Genomic DNA, 16,195 nt, shown 5'->3' with positions numbered 1-16,195 from the left:
TTAGGGGTGAGCTGGACCGCAGACAGAAAGCAAAAGGGCCAACAGTGCTAAGCATCTCTCGGGGGAACTCCTTCAAGACTGTTGGAAGACCATTTCAGGTGACTACCTCTTGAAGCTCATCAAGAGAATGCCAAGAGTGTGCAAAGCAGTAATCAAAGCAAAAGGTGGCTCCTTTGAAGAACCTACAATATGACATATTTTCAGTTGTTTCACACTTTTTTGTGATGTATATAATTCCATATATATTTCCACATGTATTCATTCATAGTTTTGATGCCTTCAGTGTGAATCTACAATTTTCATAGTCATGAAAATAAAGAAAACTCTTTGAATGAGAAGGTGTGTCCAAACTTTTGGTCTGTACTATATATATATATATATATATATATATATATATATATATATATATATTAGCGGTGGGCATAGATTAATTTTTTTTTTCATCTAGATTAATCTATTAATTTGAATTAATTTGAACTCAATTGCTCATTTGAATTCTGACAAAGGCATTCAGAATATGTGTGCTACCCAAATAAAATAATTACTAAAAGTAACGTTAAGTCTTTGAGAACGGGTTTCTGAAAACAGGTGGTGCATTAGACCAGGGGCTCATCTCCTGGTTCCAAAATGCATCACAAACTGCTTGAGAAAGCTGTAAACTAATTCCACATTGCACAAGGTGCAAACAACCTTACGCCTGTTCCACACATAATCCGTCTGCAGTGCGTATGCGTTTCATATTTTTTTACACCCATGTTAACGGATTCCAGTGTTCACGTGGTTGCAGTCCCTCAGTGCATTCCAGGAGCGGTGCGTCTGCAGCAGTGCTGCGATCGTTTACGTACCGAGTAGCGGACTGCAAATGCATCCTGTTTGAAAGCACAGGATAAGAGTCTCACGATAACGCAGCACGTTAACACCGATAATGGGCCACCACTAATATTATATATATATATATATATTAAATGTAATATCAAGTGAGAAACTACACTTTCAATTATAATCAATATCTTTTAAAAGTGTACTTAAATATATTAAGAAAAAATCATGAAATAATATATTATCTGCATCTACAATTTTTATGTACTTTTTTAGATTTGAAGTGCAGTAAAAGTGCACATTTAGTACAATTAAACACACTTCTCTTTCATTCGGGCCAGATTCCAGTTCTCCAGTATGATCACGCAATACAGAATGACTTTTTCAGTCAAAATCAGAACTGCTCCTGTGAAAGACTTTCATCAGCTTCTACAAATGTTCTTCAGTGCACCCATGTTTCTCTGTCTATTTGTACAGACATTTGGTTGAGCCTCAAAACTGTTGTGTTCTAAGCTCTTTGCTTTCTTATAAAAGCACACAAAAGCTGAGCATCTACATACTGTGTCGTCAAGTTGAACTCAGGTTTCTGTCTAGTGTGGGAAAACTGGCGATGGTCCGTTTGGAGGGAACAAACCCTCTCTGCTTTGGCTTCCTCAGCCTAGCTCTCCTTTGCAGGAAAGTCTTGACAGTACTCTCTCCAGCACTTCTTCAACAGGTTTACCTCTCAGCACTGATCTTGTATCGCAGGACGAAGTAAGCAATCAGACGAAGTGATACAAAGAAGATGCCCAACACAATAAAGTCCATGTAGAGTTTTGCATCTTCAACACCCAGCTCCTTCAAAATGGCTTCTGATTTCTGGAAGTGGCACGTCTCATCTTTGTCACAGTGCAGGTCCTCACGGTCAAGACCATAGATGGACAGAATGACTCCTTCAAAACCATATCTGAAAGTCAGAGCACAACTGATTTAAAAGATTACCACTTAAGAAACACTGGCATACTTGTATTATACAAGTTTCTGCAATACTTGATTATGATTGGTAAAATGCAGCTAATGTGATTGGACAAATGTGCGGTCACATATTTTATATTTTAACCACTACATTGTTCCTACAATGTTAATTTCTTTCATATCACCCCAGAACCTCTTTCTGATGGCATAATCAAACTATTTAAATTCAGATCAATATAGCATTATCATTTATTTATTTATTTGTCAATTAATTATTATTATAAACCTTTTCATGGCAACTGTACATTGTACCTTACATATTTAAAGACAACAATAACCCCATTTATACAGGGCCACTGTTGGCCAAATGGGTGCTCTAAGCAAGACTGTATTGTTGTGCCTCCCTTCCTCAAATATGATGATGGAAAAAGAAAAAAACACCTACTATAGGGGTGAAAATAGAACTTTAATCAAATAAAAAAGTAAATGAATAAATTTTATTATTTACCAATTACAACTGTAGCTCTTGACATTTACCTATGGCTATAACTTTATTATGACTAATTTATTTCATAGTCTCAAGCATTAAGAAATCTTGAAAAAATCTTGGTTTATTTTCATAAGAGTTGTTTTTTGTTGAAGAAATTATAAAGGATGTGTCATTTATAGCAAAAAGGTGGCCAAAAATAAAAGATTAAGTGAATATTTGAATTAAATGTTTGGTCAGTAGCCTAAACAAGGATTGTATTGTCCTGTAAGTGTAACAGCAGCAATTACATGGCATTTGGCTCCCATTGCAGGCATTTGTATTAACATGTTATGTAAATACATTTTTATTTTGCATTTGCCTACATTATGTATTTTAACAGTGTTTTTATTAACCAATCATTATTGCATCGTTTTTTATATAATGCATTTTAAGTAATTTTAAAGACTATCGTTAAAACCATGGCTAATTTGAAAAACCTGAGGGAAAAAAGAAATAAACGGGCCTCGTTTTTACCTAAATCTTTATTTTATTTTTTAATTTTATATATATATATATATATATATATATATATATATATATATATATATATATATATTAAAAATTTATAAGGTGTGCATTGTAGTTGACACCTAAATTAACACATTACAGTTATTTTTATGACTGTAAGTTTTTCTCCTCAAATACTATTGAGCTTCAAAGTAGTATAATTTATATATTATTTACAGTTTATTTTAATAAATATCAAAAATATAAAATTGTGCATTATAGCAGACACCTAGATGAACAATTACAGCTGTTTTTATGACTAAGTCATTCTCCTCAAATGCTATTGACGTTAGAAAAGTGTATACCAATATCGCATGTAACTTTAGAGACGGTCCCTAAATTTGCAAATATCGAACGTCTAACGTCAAGTCAACTTTATGCATTTTTTTAAACAATTTTTACTTTCTTTCTTTTTGTTATGTCTGCGTTGGATTGCTGATGTCTTTTAACCGGGCATAGATGTCCACTATCAATTATGAATGTTCAGCCGCAAACATTAGGGGCCCTATTTTAACGATCTGAAACGCAAGTGTCAAAGCGCGAAGCGCAAGTAAGTTTGTGGGCGGGTCTCGGCGCTGTTGCTATTTTCCCGGCGGGATAAATGGCTCTTGCGCCCGGCGCAAATCAAAAATGGGTTGGTCTGAAGTAGCTTCATTATTCATAGGTGTGGTTTGGGCGTAACGTGAAATAAACCAATCAGAGCGTCATCCAACATTCCCTTTAAAAGCAGGTGCGCAAGTTCCATTATGGATTGCTATTATTATGGCGTATTTACCAGGCGCACGCCAGGAGCGGTTCACAGCCGAGGAGACTGATGTTCTTGTAAGAGCAGTGAAAGACAGAGAAGTTGTGTTGTATGGGGATGGGAGAAACCCACCCAAAATAGCGTCGGTTAAACAGGCGTGGGAGGAAATAGCCACAATTGTTTCATCGATTTTTTTCCTGGTTCTTGACGGACAAACATATTTGTCAGATGTCCTTACATAGCCTATATGTCTTGCCACTATTGGGCAAACAGGTCTGATCCTTAATTACTACAATTAGCCTGAATAATTTGTAAGCTAGATTTATGCCTATTTTTTCACATCTTCGTGGCACACCACAATGATTTCCGTCATCTCATGTGTTAATATATTTTTTAAGTGTAACAATTTATGATTTGCAAAAATAACTGTTGCATCTGTGTAGATTACATGAGCAAAGTGTATGCACGTTGTGCACGCTATACATTATGGTCAAGCATGCGCCCTTAAAATAGCACAATGAACAACGCGCAACGCGCCACTGACTTTAGACTAGGTTTTTTCTGGTCAGTGGCGCAATTGTTTAATGGAACAGCAAAATAGCACCAGGGATTGTTTGCGCCGGAACACGCCTCCTTTTTTGCGCTGAACCGCCCAGGGAGCGCAAGTTCATTCACTAGTTTAGCGACGTGCTTCTGTGGAGGGAAAAGCGCGCTTCGCGCGGGTGCAAAATAGGAATGACACATGCGTCGGTGTACAAAGTCAATTGCGCTGGGTGCAAGATAGGGCCCTAGGTGTGAGCGTTTATGAATATGGATGGAGGAATGGTGCATTATTGAAATTAAAAGCTACTGTACTTACATTAAGTCAATTCATGACTGTTTCTTAACACACTTAAGCACACATTTAAAAAGTCTGCTTGTAATAATGCCAATTTAAAAGTTTTACTTAAATACATTTTAAATAACTGTTTTAATAATATTTGGTCAAGTTTCAAAGATGTGCATTTGTTTTGTATTTCTAAGTATTTGATTAGAATTTCAACTGCAGTGTGTTTTGATATTACATTTAAAGTCATTATAAATGTTTTATTATAAATAGATTTAAATAGAAGACATGCACATTTTAATAGAGATTTCAATTTTAGTTTCCACAAATGGTTGACAGTACTTTCGGCTATACACTTTAAGCATAATTAAAAGATGATAGAAGAAATTATGAAATTAAATATAAAGTTGTACTGAAGTCTTAAGTGGGTCAAAAAAAAGCAATCTTAAACTATATAATACATTAATTCTTGTAAATAGCATGCAATAAAGTATCTAAAATCATTACATTCAGTTTACACTTTAAGTATATTTTTTAAAGTATATTATTCCCATAAAAAGTACTATTTTCTATGCAATATATATATATATATATATATATATATATATATATATATATATATATATATATATATATATAATATATATTTTTTTTTTCATAAGGGCACCTTAGATGCTGTGATATGATGCTGATCAGTAATTTTAATTTCCTTCAGGTAAAAATAACTGAAGTAAAAAAGTAAAAAATAATTTCAGATGACACATATTAAAGGTAACTGCTGTTCCTAATTTCAAATCCAGAATTTGGCCCATACAATATCTATCACAGCCTAAGTTTAAGCTACAATAAACATTTTCCTGTATTTGCTTTACCTGACATAGGAAATGTATGATATCCATTGGAGGTATTTAGGAATAGTGTCAAAACTGACAAAGAAGCCTGAAAACAGCAGCACAGGGATTGCCGTCACAGGACCAACAAAAGTTGCTACCTGTCGAAGAAACACAATACTGCATTATCATATCATTAGGCAAAAAGTGTTTTCTGTAAATGGCATTGAAGATTGATTGACAGAGGCAAATTCTTATATGTATGACAGAACAATACAGGACGAGACAAATGTTTTGAGGAATTTACTTGTAAGGATGTGGATGCCGCTCCTATTAGCAGTCCCAATGACTGTGCAACCAGTGACGTGAGGGTCCCTAAAGCCAGGAAAAGTATGAAACGAACTGCATCTGAAGGTTGAGATGTCATCCAGTACACTATACTGCAGTAGGCCACTGGGAACACGATCTGTGAGGAGGAAAAGACTGCTCAGATTTATCCATTTCTGAAAGTATTTTGAATATCTTTTAGAGAGTATACTGACAATCGTACTCTTTGTCCTTAACAGTCAGTGTTGCAGTCAGTTTGCTTATTTGATTAATGACATTGGAATTGGAAGTTCTCTTCAATCAATCAAATTTTTTTTTTTACCTAACTGGAGAATAATTCTTGAAGAGACACTAGAGGATATTACCGATTATGACCAAAGGCTTATGTAATGTTGCAGCAGGATTTTTCTAAATTGGGCGAACAGTAATTTGACCTGAAAAGCAAATCCACTTCGAGCTCCAATAACATGTTTATGTCATAACCATCTTAGTGTTCCCCATTTTCTGCTTTTTGTTCCATTTTTACCCTGTCATGTGTTTGTACTCTGAGGAAACCCCACTGTAAATCTGATTTTTATACACTTTGTGAATCAATCTTGTTGAGCACAACAACCAAGCAAGCTGCCTTTCAGGAGGAAACCACATTTCCTTTTGTTCCATGTTACCTGAAATGGGACATCCGCCATTGTTTTGGCCAAGTAGTATGCCTTTAGGCTGTACCAGTAATTTAGATGTTCTCTCAAAAAGACGCCCATCTCAAGAGGAACTGTATAATGACAATCAGAAAGAGCAGATGAGCAAGGATAGCATGTTATCATCAAGTTAGTGGAAGTGTGAGACTTACAGGTGAGGACGGTGGGCATCAAAGCGGCGAACATGAGGAACAACATTGAAAAGAACAGAAACCCGGAATTGCTAAGGACTTTCTTGGCATCGTTGCCAATGCCCAGGTATAAAAGACCGATCAGAATTCCAATCCCAAGATGAGACATGATGCGCAAGTGAGTCAGCACCTAAAAGAAGAAAAATCATTTTCAAATCAAACTTATGTTCCTTCTGTTTTTACCCTCTTTCATGTGACCATCAGTACTAAACTGAGAATGGCTTCTGAACTGCAGCTTAGTTACTGAATTTGAAAATAATAAGAATTTAAGGAGCAAACAGGATGCATTTCTTCTCATTCTAATTAGTATTTAAATTAAATTTAAAATATAATATTCTGCTGAAAAAAAAAAAAGCTATTTGTATTTTCTAATATATCATTTCAGTTAAAGTTTCAACATATCATGATCATTTAATATATATGACAAAATATTAAAGTTTTTTAATATTCATTCACATTGAGGAATTAAAAAAAAATAAAAAATCCTTCAATTTATGCATAATTCATTATATTTAATAATCATTTAACAATTTTACTGATCATGTTCGAAAACACTATACATTAAAAGAAAGAGAAAAATAAATATTAAATATCGTTGATAAACAATTCTGTAATTTTCAGTCAATTTAAATCCATGACCTCCCTACTAATATTAAAACGTAATTATCATTATATTACTATAGGATAAGGTAAACTCACAGGTTTTAATTTACAATTTTTTTTTTTTTTTTTTTTGCATAATGCCTGATGCTCCTTATGGCAATTGTGGCTCTGCTGTGTGTGTTACTAAACCTCCCCACCAGGTGACAGTGCTGCTTACCGAATCTCTCATGATGCTAAGAAAAGTTCTTTTGAAAAGGATGAAAAACTGTGTCAGGCAGCTGGCAGAAAAACTATGGCAACCCTCTGATGACGAAGAGTCCTAAAGAAAATAGGTTGATTTTAGTATAAATTTTATTATTCAATGTCAGAAAAAAAAGTGCAAAAGTGCAACCTTTTGGGGTACAACAATTTGTCACTGGGGCAGTACCTTCACAGGTATAGTTACAAGCTGTTGTACCCCTAAAGGTAGAATTAAATTATTTAATTATTTTTTCTAAAAGAGTGTTGTACAGAGATACTACAGCTCTCATACAAAACCCAATGCATCATGTTACATAAAGGCTTTATATTATTCTATATACTGTACATACTGTACCTCGTCGGATGGTCTGTGCCACAGGAAGGGATTATGGACCCCGTTACCATTCATTTCACTTTTGTAGTCTTTCTCACATTTGCACTCCTGAACAGCCTTCACCAGCCAAGCTGTCTGGTCACCGTATTCACCGGAGGCCACCTCCATTACTGGAGGAAAGAATAAAAACACTCTCAGACTGCCGAGTAGCCCAAAAAAAAAACAAATGCATTGAGACTTTGGAAATGAAATACCAGTAGTGTACTGAGAATTTAGATGTGTATTATTTTTACTCTCTCTATAATTCTCTGTAGATTATTTATCCATGTATAGATAGCATTCAAAAAGGCGAATTAATGTGAATTAATAATACACTAACAGGCATGAAATATATATTAGTGCCTGTAAACATTATGCAGCACAACTGTTTTCAACATTGATAATAATCGGAATATTAGAGTTATTTCTGAAGGATCATGTGACACTTAAGACTGGAGTAACTATGCTGAAAATTTGGCTTCAATCACAGGAATAAATTACATGTTAAAATATATTCATATAGAAAACAATTTTAAATTGTAGTATTTCACAATACGTCTGAATTTACTGTTACCTTTGGTCAAATAAATGCTGCCTTGGTGAACAAGAGACATTTTTAAAAAACATTAACAAATCTTACGACTCAAAACTTTTATGAAGTCTTTAATGATTTAATTGACTGCAAATATGCATTGAAGCAAGAGTAAACAATTAAATCATTTATTGAAATGATTCCTGATTTGTAATGAATGTAATCAAGGGTCCTGTTTTTTCCTAAAAGGTATTTTAAATTAGCATGTTTTGCTTTTGACATCAAATCAGATTAGATAGATTCAAAGACAATAAAGTAATCTAATTTGGTGCTTCGTGATTTGTTACATTTGGACCTCTGTGTACTGAGAGCGGTATTGTCTTACTGAAGTCTGCGGGGTTGTGATAGGTGGGACAGTTGAGTCCCAGTTCTCTGAGATACGGGATTAAGCTTGAAACTTTTCCTCTGTAAATACACTGGCCTTGACTGAGGACATACAGCTGGAAAAAAAAAAAAAACACCAAGAATGAGGTGTGAGAGGCAGCATCTCGCATAAAAGCATGTATTTAGAAATATTCAAGCATGAATATGAAACAGTGCTCACCTTATCAAAGAGTTCAAACACTTTAGCGCTGGGCTGGTGAATTGTGCAAATGACTGTTCGACCACCCTGAGCAAGAGCCTTCATCAGAGAGACCACCTGGAAGCAGGAAGAGCTGTCCAGTCCACTTCAGAGAGAAAAAACACAGCTTTTTTAACATGAATAAGCTGCTGTGCTCCAATGCAGACAAGGTTTAAGTATGACCTGCATTACATATTGATTCCTCTACCCAAAAAATCCTGTCTATCAGTGATTTCCATTATTATATTATATATTATGATATCAGTATGGTGGTCTTTGCAATAAATTATAATATAATCAAGATGCAATATTACTATGATGCTGCTCAAGTGTGCGTACCAGTGGGCCAGATGAGATGAGATTAGTTTATAATCTTGACCTCACTCTATCAGGGCCATATTAATATCACAGATGACAAAGACACCGCTGGATAAAGTGGAAGTGTCTTATCTTAAAGGACAGTTTTAGTTTTCAGTACAGCAGCACATTCAAAACACCATGACATCACTGCACGTGCTACACACATGTTTCTGATAGGATGCTCAATTTCTTTGAGCCTTGAATGTGCCCTGTTTAACCAAACACAACTCTGGGACATCATATTAATGCAACCTAGTATTAGAAGCGAGCTGAAGCCATGAAGGAGAATCTGTCTATCCTTGGATAAGCATGTTAAATGTATAAATCCGTTTTACGAAAATATCATTTTATGCCAGAAAGAATTTAGTTTGCCGCACTCCAGAGAATCAGAGAGTCGTTTTTGTTCTTAGCGGGTAACCCCGAGAGGAATGAAGAGCTTAATAGAGCCCACAGAGACCAGAAAGCAACTATAGTCACAAGTTCTGTTGACCATAGATAGCTAACAATTCTTTTGGGAAAGCAACCCCAACAGTATCTCATCTGGGCAAAATCTGTAAGTAAATATGCAATGAAACTGCATTTACACAGTATAAGGACTTAACAGAGAAACCCAATGGGTAACAGCTTTTCACAAGAGATATATTTGAATCAGGAATGTCGACCAAGTTGATGATACATGGGGGAACTTTTTTGAGCAGGGCACTTTTTGAAGATCTGGATACTTTAGATCTGTAGTGGGACATATGCCTCACCTGGTTGCCCAGCATCATTGCTCAAAAAGTTGCCCAGTGAATCATCATCTTTACAGCTATGCATTTCATAACGTTCACATGCACTGTAAAAAAAAAAAAAAACATAAATAAATGACTTGTAAATAAAACAAAGTTTACTGGAATATGTTTTATAAGAAACTACAATTTCAGTCTTTCTGCTTAAAAAAATTAATGTGAAATTCAATGTGTTATACGTTCCATTTCTGTGTAATCATTTGCGATAGTCACTAGCAGTTTCTGAGTGAAAATTGTTTCAAAGTAAATTCTATACCATTGTTGTTAAGTACGGAGGAGGCTCACCTTGTGGGTTCATCAAAAAACATGACTGGTGGGTTGTTGACAAGCTCCAAGGCGATGGCCAAACGCTTCCTCTGGCCCCCTGACAGGTTGCATGTGCGTGTTTTGGCACATTCTAACAAACCGAGAGCGGTCAGGATTTCCCGAACCTACAACAACAGCATGTGTGCATCATTAAGCAGTGGAATAAGGAAAGTACATGCCATATCTACAATACAGTTCAAACATTTGTGGTTGGAACAATTTTTTTGTATTTTGATTAAAAAAATAAAAAAAGAATAATGCATTTCAATGCATTTTAAATTATGTAATTTATTCCTGTAATGCAAAGCTGAATTTTACTCCAGTCCTCAGTGTCACATGATCCTTCAGAAATCATTCTAAAATGCTGATTTGCATGTGTGGAAAACAACTGTGCTGCTTAATATTTTTGTGATAACTTTGTATTAACTTACTGACTCCAAGTGTTTAAAATGCTTTGAAAAATTTACTGTGATTTCACTTATTAGGACATGTAGGATTAAGGACACTTAATTTCCAGTGATATCGTCGACTTTTTTGCACGGATACTATTTAAACTGAACTGAGCTTGATGATGACATCAATGAATTCAGTGATGAACTGCCTTTTTGCATTATTAACACTATTTTCCTATTTAATGCTGTTCAGTTGCTTTGTCATAATCTGTATTGTTAAAAGCACTATATAAAAAAGCTGACTTGACTAGACTTAAAGGTACAAATTGTAAGATTTTTGCAGTAAAATATCCAAAAACCACTAGGCTTGTGTTATTTATGTTGTTCAGCTGATTACTAACAATATCTCTAATGTTTTCAACTGCTTGTAAATCATGAGAGCATTCCCATTCTAAACAGTGACATGGGGCAGTGTAGTCGCATGTCAATGACTTTAGTTCCCCTTTGTTACCGCCTTTACTGATGTAGAAGCCACATGACAACAGTGTCACGGACAAATGCGGAAGTAGCTTCGCGACAAACTTCAACTAGAAAGAGATGCCGATCTCGCTTGTGTTTTACTCGACAGGTGAGTTGTTTTGATTGATCTTTACCAAAGGTCTCAAAGATTAGGCCATACATACATTACCTGTTGGGAAACTTACCATTTCACGTCTGCCTTCATCCTTTTCCTGGAGTTTGAGATTAGCTGATACCTGAGCAGGGAAGAGTGAGCAATTTAGATCATGAAGAGCATAAGCGTGAACAACTAAAGCTAACTGAGGGATTTGCATGAACTCACTAACAAAGCAACTGAAATTAGACTGCTTGAGACGTATCTAGTAAAACTAGCAGTCAGAGATGATTATATGTTTTCTGTTACCATGATGAAGTAGTGTGCTTGCTATCAGTAATTTGTTTTTATTGGTTAAATATCAAGTATATACGGAGGCTATATGCAACAAGGTCTGTAAATTAATAATTTTAACCACTTAGGGTAATTTCGAGGGTTGAGAAGAGCGTAGGTGACATTTTTGGTGAAATTGAGATATCTATAACAAACGAAAGCTCTTAATGAGCTTTTTCTACTGGCAAAAGTACTGTCATCCATTAGTGTAAAAAAGTTTCTTATAAACAGCTGAAATCAGTACACAAAGTCAGATCAAACTAGGATACATTTTTGTTTTGGCTATCCTGTAAAGTTGGTGAAAAGTCACTTATATACTTACATTATATCATATATTATATATATATATATATATATATATATATATATATATATATATATATATATATATATATATATATATAATTTTTTGTGATTTCCATGGTCCCTAAATTAATAACGTTGTAGTTGATTATTCAGTCTGTGTATTTAAGCACTTGGTTCTCTTTGTTCAGTGTCTGATCTCATCAGCGTTATATGTGGTTGTGGTTGCCTACTCTTGAGTTCTTTTCCTCTGTTCCTGTTGGCTTTATCTATTACAAGACTGTTTCCTGGATACTCTATTGTCGGGTGCTTCATTATAACAACACTAATGCAGCCCAATAATAACATTTCAGCAGGCACGTACCATCATGGCTTCCTGTATGGTGAGGTGTGGCAGTAACATGTCATCCTGCATGATGTAGCAGGACACTTTCCTGAAAGATCGCAGATCTCTGGACTGCCCGTTTATCAGGATCTCCCCCTTCATGCCTGTTTCCCTGCATAGCACATCTTCAGATATAATTTCTTTTTTTTTTTTTCTCACATTTATTACACTTAAATTAAATTAAAACAATTTAATTCAATTTATGCATTTAGCAGATGCTTTTATCCACAGCGACTTACTGTACAGTGCATTCAGGCTATCAATTTTTACCTATCATGTGTTCCCGGGGAATCGAACCCCCAACCTTGCGTTTCATTGCACAATGCTCCCTGATAAATTATTCCCTGATAAATGATCACAACATTTCATTGTTATGTTCATTCAAAGCTTAAAGCTACTGTACAGTGGATAAGTGAAGTAAAATACAGCCAAGTATGTTGACCCATACTCAAAATTTGTGCTCTGCATTTAACCCATCCAAAGTGCATACAGCAATGAACACACACTCAGAGCAGTGGGCAGCCATTTATGTTTAGGTTCAATGCCTTGCCTTAAGGGACCTCAGTTGTGGTATTGACGGCCCAAGACTCAAACCCACAACCTTAGGCTGTGTTCACACCAAACGCGAATAGAGCTTCAAATTTGCGTCTACCTCTTCTAGTTTGCCGCTTGACCATTTTGAGATCATTTGCTTCATTCGCGTGTGAAATTCGCTTCATTCACGCGTGAAATTAACTTCAAAACAGACGCGAATTCACGTCATGGGGGGCTTCTGCCAGCTGAGTTCACGCAGCATTTTCAACCGCCATCTTATTCGGATCATTTTCAAAATATTACTGTTATCGTGTCATGAAATGTAGTTTTAAAAGTATTTCGGGCGAGAATGTAGTTGCTTTAAACTCAAATATGCGGTTTATTTATAAAGACAGCTTCTATTTAAAAAAATGTGTTTCGCCGATTTCAGAGATGAGCTCCATGCGATCAGCGGGAGCTCAGTCCTCATGTATCCGCCGAGAGCAGCCTCACCTCGGCTAGACCTTCTGATATTTGCCGCTGGCTCTGATGTCTCTTTAGTGGTTCAAGATCAAATATAATCTGTTTGGGGTAAAACTAAATGTTTGTTATCTTTGGACTTTATTCAATTAATCTATATGTTTTATATATATATATATATATATAGGTCCTTTTTATTTCTGTCTCTATAGAAAAATGAACTTTTGTCATATAGCTCCGGTTGACTGCGGACAACATCAGTTGTTCCTCCATGTTGAATGAGTGACTCCTAGCAGGCTCCTGGTTGGTTAACGCAGTGCGAATTGACGTCAAAGTTCAAATTTGGTGTCTTCACATCAAACGCTTACATGCACAAAAGCGAGATATTCGCGTCTTCCGCGCTGTGCTAAACTCAGGTCCAACCATTCTTGTCTGTGACTCACATAATGGAGGTCTATGGTCACCACCTCAAAGAGCAGGCACAGAGGAGTCCAAATTAAACAATTAAAAACTGATCTGAGTGCGCGAGGGCTTCCTGATGTGACGTGCGTGCGCGCACGCTCTGGCTTAGTCTGCGAAAGCGCCGGAAGGGATCTCTCGCGTGTGAACGTCACTCATTGTTTACTGTTTACCACACGATACACCATCAATCTGCACTGTCTGAAATATAAAGCAGTAATTGTAATTAATTAATTTGTTTATAATGCACCCTATAATCGTTGGGATTATAATAAAAATACAACACATTACTCACTCTATTGACAGCGTGCCATTGGGTCCCTCTGGCATTGGACGTCTCCTCCAGTTTATATGTGGCATACTAAACACAACGTGCAAAACGCTGCGTCTCAACAGCGGAGAAAACTCAGGAACTTCAGTCAGGCAGGTGTGTGATGCGATACTGTCAATGTCCTCATCGTTGTCTTGTAGTTGTTCCATTCATGACAACATATGCTCTCAAATTCTGTTGGCATCTCACAACACTTGCTACTAAAACACCACCAATTATGAAGATATCTCTGTCTCTCTGGGGCTTGAAGACGTGTTGCTGCAGCGGATTGCTCCTGAGTACTTGGTCTGTGTATTCTGGTTCAAACTAATATGGTTGTGAAAAAAATTCAACGTTGTCTATGGATATATTGAAATCGTCTTCCATTGCAATTTCCTGTACGTCTAAATATGTTTAGATCTTCACAGTGAAAGGTGACACTTCCGAAATCTCTGTGTAAACCATAGACAGTAAGTGTAAATAATGAGTGATGTACACGTGCGAGAGATTACTTCCGACACGTTAGTAATTTAAAAACGATATAAATACTGTTCATTTTCTTACACAAACCGATCGTTTCGTGTCTTAGTTCATCAGTGTGCACTTATGATGGGGAATTGTTTTTAATTTGGACTCCTCTGTGCCTGATCTTTGAGGTGGTGACCATAGACCTCCATTATGTGAGTCACAGACAAAAACGGTTGGACCTAAAAATATAAAAATGGGAAATACTACGGAAACAAAGAAACCTACATCTTGGATGTCCTTGAGGTAAGCTAAAACATAACAAAATTTAATCTGAGAGTGAACTATCCCTTTAAGACTCAAACTCTCTAACCATTAGGCCACAACTTGACCATTGTGTTGTTCTGACAGATTGCTTCAGTCATTCTTCTTCTGTAAAATGTTTGCATATAAGTGTCCAAAAAAAAAAATGAACACAGACAAAAAGAAGCAAAATGTTTGATGGCTATGTCGTCAAACTACCATGATAATTTGTTACTAAACTACCTTTTGATGATCGGTGGCAAATTGGGTGCCCCACTGACAGTTCAGAGGTCATTTTTTACAAATGACCCACCAATTCACATAAAAATGTAAAATAATTGGCTGTGGCATGCTTCATGTTTGATGTAGTATTTTATGATCCTATTTTTATGGTCACACTAACCTGTAACCTGCTAGAATGTTCATTAAGGTAGACTTCCCAGCACCTGAGGGTCCCATGATGGCCACCAAAGCACCGCTGTTGAAGTTCCCAGAGATCCCTTTCAGAAGAGTCTTGTAACCTGACACAGGGTGGAACAGAAAAGAGGAGCCCCTGTGAGAAACCTTCCACAGTCTGGACAATAAACACAATGAACAACCTGAGCCGTCCAGAACAATTACATAATGTACCTGCCAAAGTCCCATTCAAATTCTCCTGCTTACATAATGGTCTGTCTGTGATTATAGATGAAAAGGAGTATTTATTTCTTCACCGTTGGGTTTCTGAAATTTTCCAGGTGAATGAATCTATTTGCTTGTGTGCGTATCTTTGGATAAACCCTGTTCTTACCTGTATCTGAGCTTTTTGTTTCTAACTTTCAGAGAATAAAGAGGTGATGTTATAACGCTTTCTCCAATATCCATCAATTATCTTTTGTCAAGATGTACAATGCATTCTTCACCATCTTATGACAGCTTTGTGTGCAGATTTGTGTGCAGCTTTTTTAGGTACATGGCTAAGGGGCAGCTGTGGCCTAATGGTAAGAGTATTGGACTAGTTACCCGAAGGTCATCGGTTCGAGTCTTGGTTCTAGCTGGAGTTGCAGTTAGGGGGGAGATAATGATAATGAACAGTGCTCTCTTCTACCCTCAATACTCGAGCACTAAACCCCCAGTTGTTCCCCGGGTGCTGGAAGTAGCTGCCAACTGCTCTGTGTGTGTTCACTGCTGTGTGTGTGCACTTGGATGGGTTAAATGCAGAGCACCAATTCCAAGTATGGAACAACTTTTTTTTTTTCACTTTCATGTACAGTAGCCTCAAAAGGCATTTACATATTCTATTTAAAATGTATGAACTTCATTTGGCCATTGGTTCAACAAATTGTTTTGTTGCATTAGACAACAAGATGGATTTATGCAACTAAGTTTGATGCCAAAAAAGTTTCCAAATGCATT

At 36.2% G+C, this 16,195-nt stretch overlaps 1 protein-coding gene across 1 annotated transcript in view; it reads right to left on the bottom strand.

The window, feature by feature from the left end:
• Positions 1–444: 444 nt before the first annotated feature.
• LOC128028696 (ATP-binding cassette sub-family G member 1) overlaps positions 445–16,195 on the bottom strand; it is a 30,400-nt gene continuing 14,649 nt past the window's right edge. The window contains exons 3-15 of the mRNA XM_052615989.1: positions 15,204–15,321; positions 12,250–12,382; positions 11,341–11,391; positions 10,224–10,369; positions 8,773–8,896; positions 8,554–8,668; positions 7,619–7,767; positions 7,241–7,342; positions 6,382–6,550; positions 6,203–6,303; positions 5,518–5,676; positions 5,253–5,371; positions 445–1,765 (exon numbers count right to left, since the gene is read on the bottom strand). Of these exons, the coding sequence (XP_052471949.1) occupies positions 1,537–1,765; positions 5,253–5,371; positions 5,518–5,676; positions 6,203–6,303; positions 6,382–6,550; positions 7,241–7,342; positions 7,619–7,767; positions 8,554–8,668; positions 8,773–8,896; positions 10,224–10,369; positions 11,341–11,391; positions 12,250–12,382; positions 15,204–15,321 (1,715 nt within the window). The 3' untranslated portion in view covers positions 445–1,536. The remainder of the gene's footprint in view (positions 1,766–5,252; positions 5,372–5,517; positions 5,677–6,202; positions 6,304–6,381; positions 6,551–7,240; positions 7,343–7,618; positions 7,768–8,553; positions 8,669–8,772; positions 8,897–10,223; positions 10,370–11,340; positions 11,392–12,249; positions 12,383–15,203; positions 15,322–16,195) is intronic.

This window comes from Carassius gibelio, chromosome A15, assembly GCF_023724105.1.
Source record: "Carassius gibelio isolate Cgi1373 ecotype wild population from Czech Republic chromosome A15, carGib1.2-hapl.c, whole genome shotgun sequence".
NCBI classification, from domain to species: Eukaryota; Metazoa; Chordata; class Actinopteri; order Cypriniformes; family Cyprinidae; genus Carassius; species Carassius gibelio.
Note: the sequence above shows the minus strand (reverse complement) of the source record. Positions and strands in the feature narration are given on the sequence as shown.